This window comes from Ochotona curzoniae, unplaced genomic scaffold (genome assembly GCF_017591425.1).
Source record: "Ochotona curzoniae isolate NIBS_2020 unplaced genomic scaffold, NIBS_Ocur_1.0 scaffold_4683, whole genome shotgun sequence".
Lineage (NCBI taxonomy): Eukaryota > Metazoa > Chordata > Mammalia > Lagomorpha > Ochotonidae > Ochotona > Ochotona curzoniae.
The window spans coordinates 22,814,886-22,827,939 of NW_024467121.1; the positions used below are offsets into that span (position 1 = coordinate 22,814,886).

The 13,054-nt window shown below is 44.2% G+C and overlaps 1 protein-coding gene across 1 annotated transcript in view; it reads right to left on the reverse strand.

Annotated features, from left to right (window-relative positions):
• The window catches only part of CATSPERE (catsper channel auxiliary subunit epsilon), a 106,928-nt gene that overhangs the window by 19,182 nt on the left and 74,692 nt on the right, over window positions 1–13,054 (reverse strand). Inside the window, exons 16-18 of the mRNA XM_040967967.1 lie at window positions 12,824–12,857; window positions 12,332–12,411; window positions 1,474–1,573 (exon numbers count right to left, since the gene is read on the reverse strand). Of these exons, the coding sequence (XP_040823901.1) occupies window positions 1,474–1,573; window positions 12,332–12,411; window positions 12,824–12,857 (214 nt within the window). The remainder of the gene's footprint in view (window positions 1–1,473; window positions 1,574–12,331; window positions 12,412–12,823; window positions 12,858–13,054) is intronic.

A 13,054-nucleotide genomic window follows, 5' to 3' on the forward strand; every position in this document is an offset into this window, starting at 1 on the left:
CCAAAGCTTTGGGACCCTGCACCCCTGTGGGATACCCGGAAGAAGTTCCTGAATCCTGGCTTCGGATCGGCATAGCATCAGCCATTGTGCTTACTTGGGGAGTGAATCATCGGATGGAAGATATTCCTCTCTGTCTCTCCTCCTCTCTGTATATCTGACTTTCCAATAAATAAATAAATCTTTAAAAAAATGTGTATATGAAGAAATCAGTTGACATATAGAGGAATGGCAATCAGATTCACAGGAGACCTTTTACAGGAAACTCCACAGGCCAAAAGAGAATGGAGCAACATACTGCAGATTCTAAAAGGAAACCAAACCAAACCAAACCGTTGGCCCAGAATAACATACTCAGCAAAGCTTTCCGTTGTCTTTGAAAGTGAAATAATAAAGAAAAACTCAAAGAATTTGAGCTTTTGCCTCTTCCAAAGCTGCGCTACAAATAGTACTTAAAGATGTCCTCTTGACAGAGAAAAGGAATAGCACCTACCAAAATCAAAGGCAAACATGGAGAACATCCCAGTGAAATGATAGCAAATGACTAAACGAAACCATGAACACCCCATTGCTGAGATGACAGGACTGAATTACCACCTATCCATATTAACCCTGGGTGTGAATGGCTTAAACTCATCAGTCATAGATGAGTAGACTATATCAAAGAACAAAATCCATCTGTCTATTGCCTACAGGAGGCACATCTCACCAACAAAGATCAGTGGAAGCTATATCACATGGATTTTTATGTTTTTGTTTTTATTTTCATTTCTTCAAAACAGTTCTTTTTCTCATATTAAACTCTTCACTGACTCATAGGTCATACAATAGCATCATTTTCTTCAAGAAGGTTCTGATCAGGAGGAGGCTTGTATCCCAACCCTGAAGACTTCTAGGTCCTCACCAAGGACTATCAGTACGAGCTCCGAGGACTACATCCCAACCGCCAAGGAGACCACGGGGAATTGGAGTGCCTTCGGAGGCCGAGAACTCTGAGGTCACCCACCTCCATTTGGTTCTCCCACATGGGATGGAAGAAGCCCATACCCTGCCTTGCAGGATCCAAGGTCATCGGACCGACAACCAGGAGCACTGAGCGGTCTGCAGAAACAGAACAGTAAACTTCCTTCGGGACTAGAGGGAGGAGCTTTCTCTGGTTCTTGCCTGGTTCCGACTTTGGGTCCCCACCATCTCTCGTAATGACCATCAGGATCGCTCCAGAACCCCCCAAAACAAACTAACAAATAAACAAACAAAAAATCCCTAGAATAGATAGAGAATAACAAGGAAAGCTTAGAAACAGGAAACGGTCATTGCAGCCATTTGAGGAATGATCAACATATAGAAATTCAATTATTCTTTCTCTTACTGTTACTCTGATTTTCAATAAATACTACATCTTTAAAAAATAGAAAGACCTGTATAAAAAAGGCCTATTTGCATGCTAAATTCTAATTAAATTGCAAGATACCATACCTGCTTCATTGTGTTAGCAAAGCTGTAGTCATCCCTGCCATGTATCTCCCATATTATGAAATTTACCACAATGTTTTCAATGAAACCATTTTCATTGAATCTGAAAGACACAGAGAACATAAAAACAGCGATAAATAAAAGGAGTTGAGCATTCCAGTTTTCAGTTAAAATGGGCTTAAGTTTAAACCCTGTCTTTTGGGCCCAGCGCGGTGGCGCAAGTGGTTAAAGGTCCTCGCCTTGCACGCCCGGGATCCCATATGGGCGCCTGTTCTAATCCCGGCAGCCCCGCTTCCCTTCCAGCTCCCTGCCTGTGGCCTGGGAAAGCAGTCGAGGACGGCCCAAAGCCTTGGGAACCTGCACCCACGTGGGAGACCCGGAAGAGGCTCCTGGCTTCGGATCGGCATAGTATCGGCCTGTTGCGCTCACTTGGGGAGTGAATCATCGGACGGAAGATCTTCCTCTCTGTCTCTCCTCTCTGTATATCCGCCTTTCCAATGAAAAAATAATAAAAATAAATCTTAAAAAAAATAAATAAATAAACCCTGTCTTTTTCACTTTAGTAGCCTTATGACCCTGGAGAAGTTACTCAAAGCTTTTTTTTTTTTTAAAGATTTATTTATTTTTATTACAAAGTCAGATATACAGAGAGGAGGAGAGACAGAGAGGAAGATCTTCCATCCAATGACTCACTCCCCAAGTGACCACAACGGCCAGTGCTGCGCCATGTGAAGCCAGTAGCCAGGCACCTTCTCTAGGTCTCCCACGTGGGTGAAGGGTACCAAGGCTTTGGGCCGTCCTCGACTGCTTTCCCATGCCACACACAGGGAGCTGGATGGGAAGCAGGGCTGCTGGGATTAGAACCAGCGTCCATATGGGATCCCAGTGTGTGCAAGGTGAGGACTTTAGCTACTAGGCCACTATGCCAGGCCCTACTTAAAACTCTTAAAACCTTAATTTTCTTATCTGTAAAATAATGTACCTACTATGTACCTTTTATTTTGACTGATTATTTCATTCAGCTGTCAAATTTTTTTTAAAAAGCCTTAAATATTAATGAAGTAGAAGATTTTCAGTTTTTTTTTTTTTTGACAGTTGGAACCCCGAGTTCTTTTCACTTTGACAGGGATCATGTATTGTTAAGGTGACGGTAGCTGAGCCTGGGCTGTCATGGGGTAGCAGGGAAAAAGATAAAGGGTATGATGCAGGACGGAAGAGTAAAGGATCTCCTGGCATCATTTCATCAACAGGTATCATGGTTTGCCTCTTATGCAACAGGGAGTGAAACTACAGAATTCCTGTGAAGTAAACTGGTGCAGCTCATGTCCCAGGAGAAACCAACTGGAAGGTACGCCTGGCCTCAAGGGATCCACAGTGTGGGTCAGAGCTGGGGTGGGGCTGGGAAGCAGCTGTTGTCAGGGGCCACCAGTGTGGACAGGAAAACCTACCTCCATGTTGGAACTGGATGCAGAAGCCTCATTGAGGGGACTCATTGAGTTTGAGATGTAGCACTTCTTATTGTTTTTGTCCTACTGTGGCATGAAAATAAGAGCCCGAGACCAACACTAAAATTCCGTTGGTCAAGTCACACTTTCGCATACTACAATTTATGGTTATATAAATGGTCACTATCTTCCTTCTCCATTATTTTTGCTCATTTAAAAAAATACATTTTTCTTTGCAAGGCAGACTTACAGAGAAGGAAAGACAGAGAGATAAACATCTTCCATCTGCTAGCTCACTCTCCAATGGCACCATGGCCAGAGCTGAGCTGATCCAAAGCCAGGAGCTTCTTCTCAGGTCTCCCATCTGGGTCTAAAGGCTCTGGGCTGCCCTCTACTGCTTTCCTAGGCCATTAGCTGGATGGGCAGTGGCGCAAGTGGGACACAAACTGGAATCTATATGGGATGCTGGAACTAGAAGGTGGAGGACTAGTCCATTGAGTCACCACATTGACCCCTATTAGTGCTTATTTTTCTGAATGAACTTATCCCTAGTATCCCTTTGGTGCAAGTACTGCTTAGGACCTTGCTCTCAGCTGCTTGCCTCCAGGTTGCTGACTCTTGCGATTGTTGCCCTACTTCCTGATATGATTTCTTGCTTCTTGGCTCTGTGTCCACTTGTAAAGAAAGGTAATCCTTGGCAGCATTCAATGCCCAGATCTCTCTGCTTCCCTCTGCAGTTGTTGCATCTGGTTTCCTAGATCTGCTATGACTTGTAGCCACCCAATCCTGGTTTTAAAAATCGGTTATTGTTCCATTCTTACTAGCTGGGCTGAAAAATCCTAAGGTTCCAAACGCAGTATCTTGTAAGCTATTCCGAATGTAGCATCTGGGAAGCCTTTTTCATTGGTTTTGAAGTCATTTAGAGAGGAACTCAGAAAGGCAAAATTCAAACAGGTATGCTTAACTAGGGACCAGCTGTTGGTGCTTGACCTTGTTCTTGGTGGGGAAGGAAGACCAAAGAGAATTGTAGAGCCCTCAGAGGAGCTCTGGACCGTCTTTCCCCAGGAAGTCATGTGGGCATATGCAGTCACACACGGATACTCTTCTAGAAATTTGGGTTAGACGTTAGCAAAGTTCTAATTATAAATGTAGGATTAGAAGCAGCAGTATATTTGCATATTCTGAAGACATCAGAGTTTTGAATTATTAAGAGCTAGCTGTAAAGCCATGTTTTACTTTAAAAAAGGCCTGAATAATTCAAGTGAGTTGAAGTGTTATGAGCAATAAGCTATAGTGTCATCTAGTGGCTGTTGGGATAAATTGCATCAACCATAATATCTGGTTTTATATATGATAACAAGACTTGGCTACATTAATGTGATTTATTTTCATTGGGGTTCATAAATATGATAATCATTCGATTTGAGAAGTTTAGAAATATTTCTAGTTGGCAACCAGTTTCCCTACAATTTATAATTTCTCTGCTCTGGCAGTTCTAGTTTTGTAATCAGAGACACCACTCTGTTGACCTTCAAATCCATTGTAGATAATCCTTGTGCATAGAGCACTGTGTTAACTATGTATTTTTCTTTCTTTACCCTGATGTTTTAACATCTGGAGCTTTTCCAACCTAGCAGGGATCACTCAGGGTTAACCAATCCTCAATAAGCAAGTCTTCCAGGAGCCCCTTATAGCTGGCAAATCAACCAAATCAGGAATGTATACCTCCACCACCTACTTTATCCTTTGCATGCTGGGAATATGATCCAGCTGCGACAATGTATATTCCCAGCTGGTTTGTACTCCTGGGACTTGCTTCTTTTCTTCCTAGCATTTGATAGTTTGAAATATGCTGTCAGTATCTTCGGGCAATTTTTCCCTTCACTCAAACATTGGCCTTTGAGATAGGACCCCAGAAACCTCTAGGCCCTTGGTCTCCTTTCCTTACCAACAGTTCTCTGCCAACCTTTCTTCATTTCCCTATTTGAACATTATGGTTGATCATCTGATTCCTGTCTCTCGTGAGCAATCTAATCCATCTAATCAGAGATTCTATTAATTGGAGATTTCTAAACAGAGAGGACTTCATGTAGCCTGGATTTTCTGGTCCCATGGAAGCTGTAAGACCAGCTTCCAGGTCCTGCATAGTGGCCTAGTGGTTAGAATCCTCGCTTTGCACATGCCAGGATCACATATTGGTGCTAGTTCGTGTTCTGACTACTCCACTTCGTATCCAGCTCTCTGTCTGAGGCCTGAAAGCAGTGGAAGATGACCCAAGGCCTTGGGACCCTGAACCCACATGGGAGAACTAGAAGAAGCTTCTGGCTTTGGATCAGATCAGCTCTGGCTATTGCGGCCATTTAAAGATAAACGAAATTTGGGGGAAAAAAAAGGCCAGTTTCCAAGACTAAGGTCTGTATCGCAGACAAACACTCCAAGAATAGGCTAGAACCCATGACTCTTTCTTCTCTTATTGCTTCTGTGCCTGGAGATGGCTCCATGTTTGTTTGTTTATTTATTTTTTGAAGGATTTACTTATTTTACATGGGAAGTCAGAGTTACAAAGAGAGAGGGACAGAGTGGTTGGAGCTGAGCTGATCCAAAGCTAGGAGCCAGGAGTTTCTTCAAGGTCTCCTACATGGGTGCATGAATCCAAGAACTTGAGCCATCCTCTGCTGCTTTCCCAGGCCATAAACAAGGAATTGGATGGGAAACAAGGAGCCAGAACTTGAATTGATGCCCCATAGGATGCTAGCAGGTGGAAGATTAGTTTGCCATGGCATTACACTGGCCCCCTTGTTACTCCTCCTCCTTCTTCTTTTTCCTCTTCTTCCTGTTCTTTCTCTTCTTCTTCTTCAAGATGTGTCTATCTTTATTGGAAAGGCAGATTTACAGACAGAGGAGAGACAGAAAGACTTCTTTCTGCTGTCTCACTTCCCAAATGGCTGCAATGGTCAGAGCTGAGCCGATCTGAAGCCAGGAGCCAGGAGCTTCCACATGGATGCAGGGTCCTAAGGCCATCCTCTGCTGTTTTCTCCGGCTATGAGCAGGGAGCTGGATGGGAAGTGAAGCAACCTGGACATGAACTGTTGCCCATATTGGATCCATATGAACCACTGCACTGGGCTCCCATTGTTACTTCTTAAAATACTTCTTATTGGGCCCGGCGCGGTGGCGCAGTGGTTAAGGTCCTCGCTTTGCATGCCCGGGATCCCATATGGGCGCCGGTTCTAATACCGGTGGCCCCTCTTCCCTTCCAGCTCCCTGCTTGTGGCCTGGGAAAGCAGTCGAGGACGGCCCAAAGCTTTGGGACCCTGCACCCATGTGGGAGACCCGGAAGAGGCTCCTGGCTTCAGATCGGCATAGTATCGGCCCGTTGCGCTCACTTGGGGCGTGAACCATCAGACGGAAGATCTTCCTCTCTGTCTCTCCTCTCTGTATATCCGCCTTTCCAATAAAAATAAAATAAATCTTTTTAAAAAATACTTCTTATTTTGTGCCACTAAAAGTTGTGTGTGCGATAGGGAGCAACCCAGACCAGGCCAGAGGAAGAACCCCCCCAGCATATATTTGGCATAGTTAGGGGGTAGACCAGGCTGAACCTGTTCACATCAACCGCTGGTGAATCAGAGCACCAGAATAGAGTGTGGGTCAGGCCGGGTTCGGTCGCGACACAAACCAGTGCACATTACAGAAAGCCAAGGTGGAGTGAGTCATACCAGATGTGGTTGCAGTGCCCAAACAGCACACCTGAGAACCGGGGAAGAGGAGCAGAGCCGGCAGGGGGGATGTGGGCTCCCCTGCTGGACTGGAAAGCATGAGTTGGGTGGAGGTAGATCAGACCAAGCAGGGCTACAACAGCTGTAGGCCTCATGTGAGTTAGATCAGGGAAGGGCCAGGTTGGGCTGACTGTTCCGACTGATGCAAGCAAAAATCAGAGTGGGTGAGGGTTGGCTGGGCTTTGCTGCAGCATCAGCTCGCACAGGCTGGTACTGGGAGCTTATTCTGTCAAATTAAACTCCAGAACCACCTGGAGAATGCACAATCTGGGAGTGGAGAATGGCCTAGTAGGGAGATAACCCTCTTGGGTTACCACTCCCACTGTAGAGAAAACCAGGACAGAGGCAGGGATGGCTAGACAGAAAGGCACCCACCAGTATATGTGTGGGCTGGATAATAGGGCAGGTTGGGTTGGACTAGGCTTCAATGCTCATTGACATGTACAAGAGCTAAATGGGATGTGGAACAGACTGAACAAGTTGGTACATTCTGGCAAGCATGGGAATCAGGGTAGGGGGCAGGCCTGGTGGGGGTTATGGGGAGTTGCCCCAGCTAGGCTGCAGCTCCCACTGGTTTGCATGAGGACGAGTATGAAGTGGGCAGGATTGAGCTGGACTATAACACCCATTGATTCACACGGAAGACAGGGCTGGAAACAGAATTGATCCAGCAATTGCAACCACCAGCATGTGCATAAGCTAATTGGGGTGATGGACTGTGCCGAACCCTGAACTGGCAAGCACACAGAAGAATCAGGTCTGGGATCATCTCAGAAGAAGTTTCTTTGGAAATCCCTTCAACTGAACTGCTGATCTCAGAACCCCAACATTAAGAGACTATGTCAGCCAGTGGATTCTAAAGAGATTTCATCGGGTTTGGAATGGTGAGATTGACAGCAATTCAGAACTGTTGAACTATCAAAACCACTGGAGTAGGACCCTCGGAGCATGCTCCACGTTAGGGACTTGGGATGGGCGGGAGGCTGGGTGGGGCTTTTCCCTTTGTTTCTCCCCTGACCCTAGGTACAGGGAAAAAATGATGACATTAGTGTGGAAATGATGGTTTTACCTTCTTTCCTGTAGCCCTTGACCCTTTGTACCCTAAGCAACTAAGTAAGATTATTAAAAAACAAAAAATGAAAAAAAGTAGTATTTTAGCTTAAAAACAAAAAAAGAAAGTTGTGTCTGTCTATCGTGGGTGGGGAAGGACTCAAGAAAATTCAATCTGCTTTATCACTAATGGCTTAAAAAAAAAAGCATAGAGGGTGAGAGTGAGAGATGGAGAAATATTGACTGGGGTGGGCTCCTGACACAGAGGTTAGAATGTTGTTTGGGATATCCATGACCGTAGTAGAACAGCTGCTTCCAACTCCTTTAGTTGCCCAGCGCGGTGGCGCAAGTGGTTAAGTCCTCGCCTTGCACGCCAGGGATCCCATATGGGCACCGGTTCTAATCTCGGCAGCCCCGCTTCCCTTCCAGCTCCCTGCCTGTGGCCCGGGAAAGCAGTCGAGGACAGCCCAAAGCTTTGGGACCCTGCACCCGTGTGGGAGACCCGGAAGAGGCTCCTGGCTTCGGATCGGCATAGTATCGGCCCGTTGCGCTCACTTGGGGAGTGAATCATCGGACGGAAGATCTTCCTCTCTGTCTCTCCTCTGTATATCCGCCTTTCCAATAAAAACATAATAAAAATAAATCTTTAAAAAAAAAAAATAAAAAAAATAAAATGTAACCCAGGAGGCAGTGGTGCTGTCTCAACTAGTTGGGAAAATCATCTGGAGTTCTAGGCCCTGGATTCAGCCTGGCCCAGCCACAGCTGATACAGGAATTTGGGGATAAACCAGCATATGGAAAACTCTGTGTCTTTTCAACTGAATAAAAAAGAAAAAATAAAAGAAAAAAATGCGGACTCTATTTCCTTCTATTGCTAAAGGTTTGCTGATCATTTTCTGTTATTACCACTTCAGAGAGACCACTTCATAAAGATCACAAACATCCAAATCCAGTGGAAAATACTAGCTTATTAGCTCTCTGAAACTGATGTTTTTATCCCCCCTTTCTTCTGGAAAATTCCTATTCCCATTGCTTCTATAATTCTATTTGTGTTGTCCTTGTATTTGTCTGAATATTCTTTCTGGATCTTGTTTCTGCATTCCATTTCCTTATTACCTCTTGAACATTGTTTTTGGCTTTGTTTTGTCTTGGTAGGGTTAATCTTTGGCTGATAATGCTTCTCATTTTATGTTATTGCTAAGGAGGATTAGCAACTTGATATTTCCTTTTAGGTGGAGGCGGCTCAATGTGTGGAACACTGTTGGTCTATTTCTGCTCTTCACTTACTCTGCCAGGGAAGGTGACTGAACTGAGTCATTGAATTCCCATCTTTCTCATGTTGGCCAGCATGCCAAAGGAATGGTGGCTGCAAAAGCTAGGCTGCAGGGAAATGGAAAGGGATAGTAGTCGTTGATACATGATAGATGGTATGATAGATGAAAGAATCAAAGAGTTGAGAAATAGAAGCCTTCTGTGTCTATTTTGTGAGAGAAAGAACTGCATTTTATGCGATGGAGTGGAGATAGGGGAGATGATGCAGGAGAGAGAGGTAAAGAATTTTAGAAGCAATAATTCTAGTTAGGAACGGAGGTGGGACCCTAGTTCCAGACAAAGTGATAAGCCTTAAATATACAGAGAGACCGGCAGCAGTAAAAGACGGAGGTCACAGGTACTTGAACATAGACAGGTGAGGGGGAAGAATTTTGTGGAAATTTAGGGCCCAGCGGCATGGCCTAGCAGCTAAAGTCCCTGCATTGAACGTGCCAGGATCCCATACGGGCACCAGTTCTAATCCTGGCAGCTCCACTTCCCATCCAGCTCTTTGCTTGTGGCCTGGGAAAGCAGTCAAGGATGGCCCAAAGCCTTGGGATCCTGCACTTGCGTTGGAGACCTGGAGGAGGCTCCTGGCTTCAGATGGGCGCAGCTCTGGTCATTGTGGTCAGTAGGGGAGTGAATCGTCAGACGGAAGATCTTCCTGTCTCTCTTCCTTTCTGTATATATGACTTTGCAATAAAATAAATAAATCTTTTAAAAAAAGAAATTTGTGCAAGTTTGTGGATTATATCTTCATCCTTGGACCTGTTTCCCCTCCTCATTTTCTTTTCCTTACCACTCAGAAGTATCACTTACCAAGTTTTGCTTATTACAATTGCTATTTTTTCATAGATGATTTTTATTCTTTGTCCTTGTTTCTCTTTCAGTCATCTGTTATTCCTAAATGCACGTCACTAGCTGTTCTTCCTGCTTAGACTCAGTTCCCTGAAATTCACCTTGTGTGATTTTCTTGGAGACAACTAACTGGCCAAAATAAGTACTGGCTCATGCCACTGTGCCACAGAACGGCTAGAACGCCTTACAGGATCCTGCCAACACCTCTCTGTCTGGGAGATTTCCAGCTTTTCCCTTGACACTTCCAAACTCACTTTGTAACATCAGGTTGTTTGCATTATAGACTTTCTTGCTCAAAGATACTGCTTTTGTTTTCCTGTGGAATTTGCTTTACCCTCCCTTTCTCTGCCTCTAATTATTGTTACTGATAGTCATGATTCTTTATGGTTCTATGACTAAGCTCTGATGCAAGTTTTCCAGACTTCACCTCCTTTCATGACTGGGTCACATTATTCTCTTTGGAGTTTCATAAGTTTCGTAAGTTTCCACTTTTGGTCCAGTTCCCTGCTAACATGCCTGTGAAGGTCCCTGAACACGTCCACATGCCATTCTTTTCTGTCATTCCACATAGCACACCAACTCTTATGGGTCTACAATGCACAAGACTTCAGCTTGGCAGGGTAAAGATCCTGTGATTTTTCTTTGAACTTCCAGTGTATCAACACAGAGCTTCACATAAAGGTGTTTAACGATGATGAGCTGGTTTGACAATTGTACATCTCTGGGAAAGAACATTAATTAAAAAAAAAATTCCTGGTGGATGAAGTATTGCACAATAAATATATGAACAAGCAAAAATAGGCCTTAGTGGAAGAAAGAATATCTTGGACAGCCAGGAGAAACACTGACATGACTGGATGTCTAGAAGAAGATCAAAACTGAAGATGGCAGATGAGCCCGATAGCACAGAGAACAATGGCAGGAGTGTAGGTGCAGGGTGGCAGAAGGAAAAGGCACAGGTATAATCTTCAAAGGGCCATGGGAGGGGGCGCTGGGAGCAGAACAGGCTGGCAGAATCTTCTGAGTCCCAGCAGGGAAATGGTGGGTGGCAAAACGAATTCGGAGCTCTTGATTCATGACTTGTACACCAACACACCCTGAGATCTCAGAAAGCATCCCTCCCCCACAAGAGGTCCCTAAAAGCTCAAGGTCTTTCTTGACTAAAATTTTAGTGTTGTAGGATAGAAATTCCACTTGTAGTCATTTCCCCTCACAGTATAACTGGACAGGTGTCCAAACAGGTAAGTCATTACATAGTCATCACAATTTCATTTAGAATGCCTAAAATAGTGGAAATGGGACACTTGCCTCTCGTAGTTTTCTGCATTTTAAGTTTTGTATTGGGGCCCGGCGGCGTGGCCTAGCGGCTAAAGTCCTCATCTTGAACGCACTGCGCCGGGATCCCATATGGGCGCCGGTTCTGATCCCAGCAGCTCCACTTCCTATCCAGCTCCCTGATTGTGGCTTGGGAAAGTAGTCGAGGACAGCCCAAAGCCTTGGGACTCTGCACCTGTGTGGGATACCAGGAAGAAGTTCCTGGATCCTGGCTTTGGATTGGCATAGCATCGGCCGTTGCGCTCACTTGGGGAGTGAATCATCAGACAGAAGATCTTCCTCTCTGTCTCTCCTCCTCTCTGTATATCTGCCTTTCCAATAAAAATAAAATAAATCTTAAAAAAGGAAAAAAAAAAGAAAGAAATCTTATCCTCCTGGGTTTCAGCTATTCCATTGCATCCTTTCTCAACTGTTAGAAACTACATTTAACTACTACTAAAAATCAATCTTGGGTCTGGTGTTGAGGCACAGTGGACTAAGTCATTGCTTACATTGCCAGGGTCCCACATGGGTGATGGTTTAAGTTCCTGCTGCTCTATTTTTTTTTTTTTTAACAGAGAAAAGGTGAGACAAAGCAAAAGATCTTCCATCTGGTATTTCACTCTCCGGATGGCTGCAAAGGCCAGAGCTGAGCCAATCTGAATCCAGGAATCAGGAGCCTCTTCTGGGTCTTCCATTCAGTTTCAGGATCCCAGGGTCTTGGGTCATCTCCACTGCTTTCCAGGGCATAAGGAGGGAGCTGGATGGGAAGTGGAACTGTCTACTGTTCTACTTTCGACATAGCTCTCTGCTAACATGCCAGGGAAGGCAGCACAGGATGACCCAGTGCTTGGGTCCCTAACTCATGTGGGGGACCTGGATGAAGCTCCCAGTTCCTGGCTTTTTGCAACCATATAGAGGGTGAACCAATAGATGGAAAATCTTCATCTGTTTGTCTATCTGTCACACTCTCTAAAGAAACCAAGTCTTATTGAGTACTCAAAAATATTTACATTATTACATGCATGAGTAATTTATCTTGTTCTCAAATTTTATTTTCAAACTTTTGAAATAAGTTAGTAATTTTGATGAGTGTATACTTACAATTGAATCACAGGTTGGAACTTTTCTGTAAAATTTAGCCTCTTGGGGCAGCCATAGAGTTCCCAGGCATATCTTACTTTCTAGAAAAGGAAAAATTGTTTTAGTTATTTTACATATTTGGACCATAAGTAAAATTACAATTTTCTTTCAAAAAAGATTTATTATTTTTTTATTTGAAAGGCAGATCTACAGAGAGAAGAAGAGACAGAAAGATATTCAATCCACTCGTTCACTACCCAGATGGTTCTACAATATCTGGCACTGAGTTGATCTGAAGCCAGGAACCAGGAGCTTCTCCTGGGTCTCCCACACAGACATAGGGTCCCAAGGCTTTGGGCCATCTTTCAATGCTTTCCCAGGTCACAAGCAGGGAGCTGGATGGGAAGTGCAGTAGCAAGATATGAATCAGCACCCGTATGGAATCCTAGTGCTTGCAAGGGGAGATTAACCTGTTAAGCTACCACACAGTACTCCAAATTACAACTTTCTTACCAAGTTTTTAGATGGTCGATCCCTCAGATATGACCTGTAAAAAAAAAAAAGAGAAAGAGAGACACTTTCTCATGATCATTTTCTTTTTTCCAAACTTAAACACTAAACTATGACTTTTTTTTTTAGCAGTAAGAAGATACAACAGAAGTCAATGGATGAATGGAATCATAAAATACTGAATGCTTACTAAGTTTCAGGCAACTTGACACATATTAATGTATGCTTACTGCA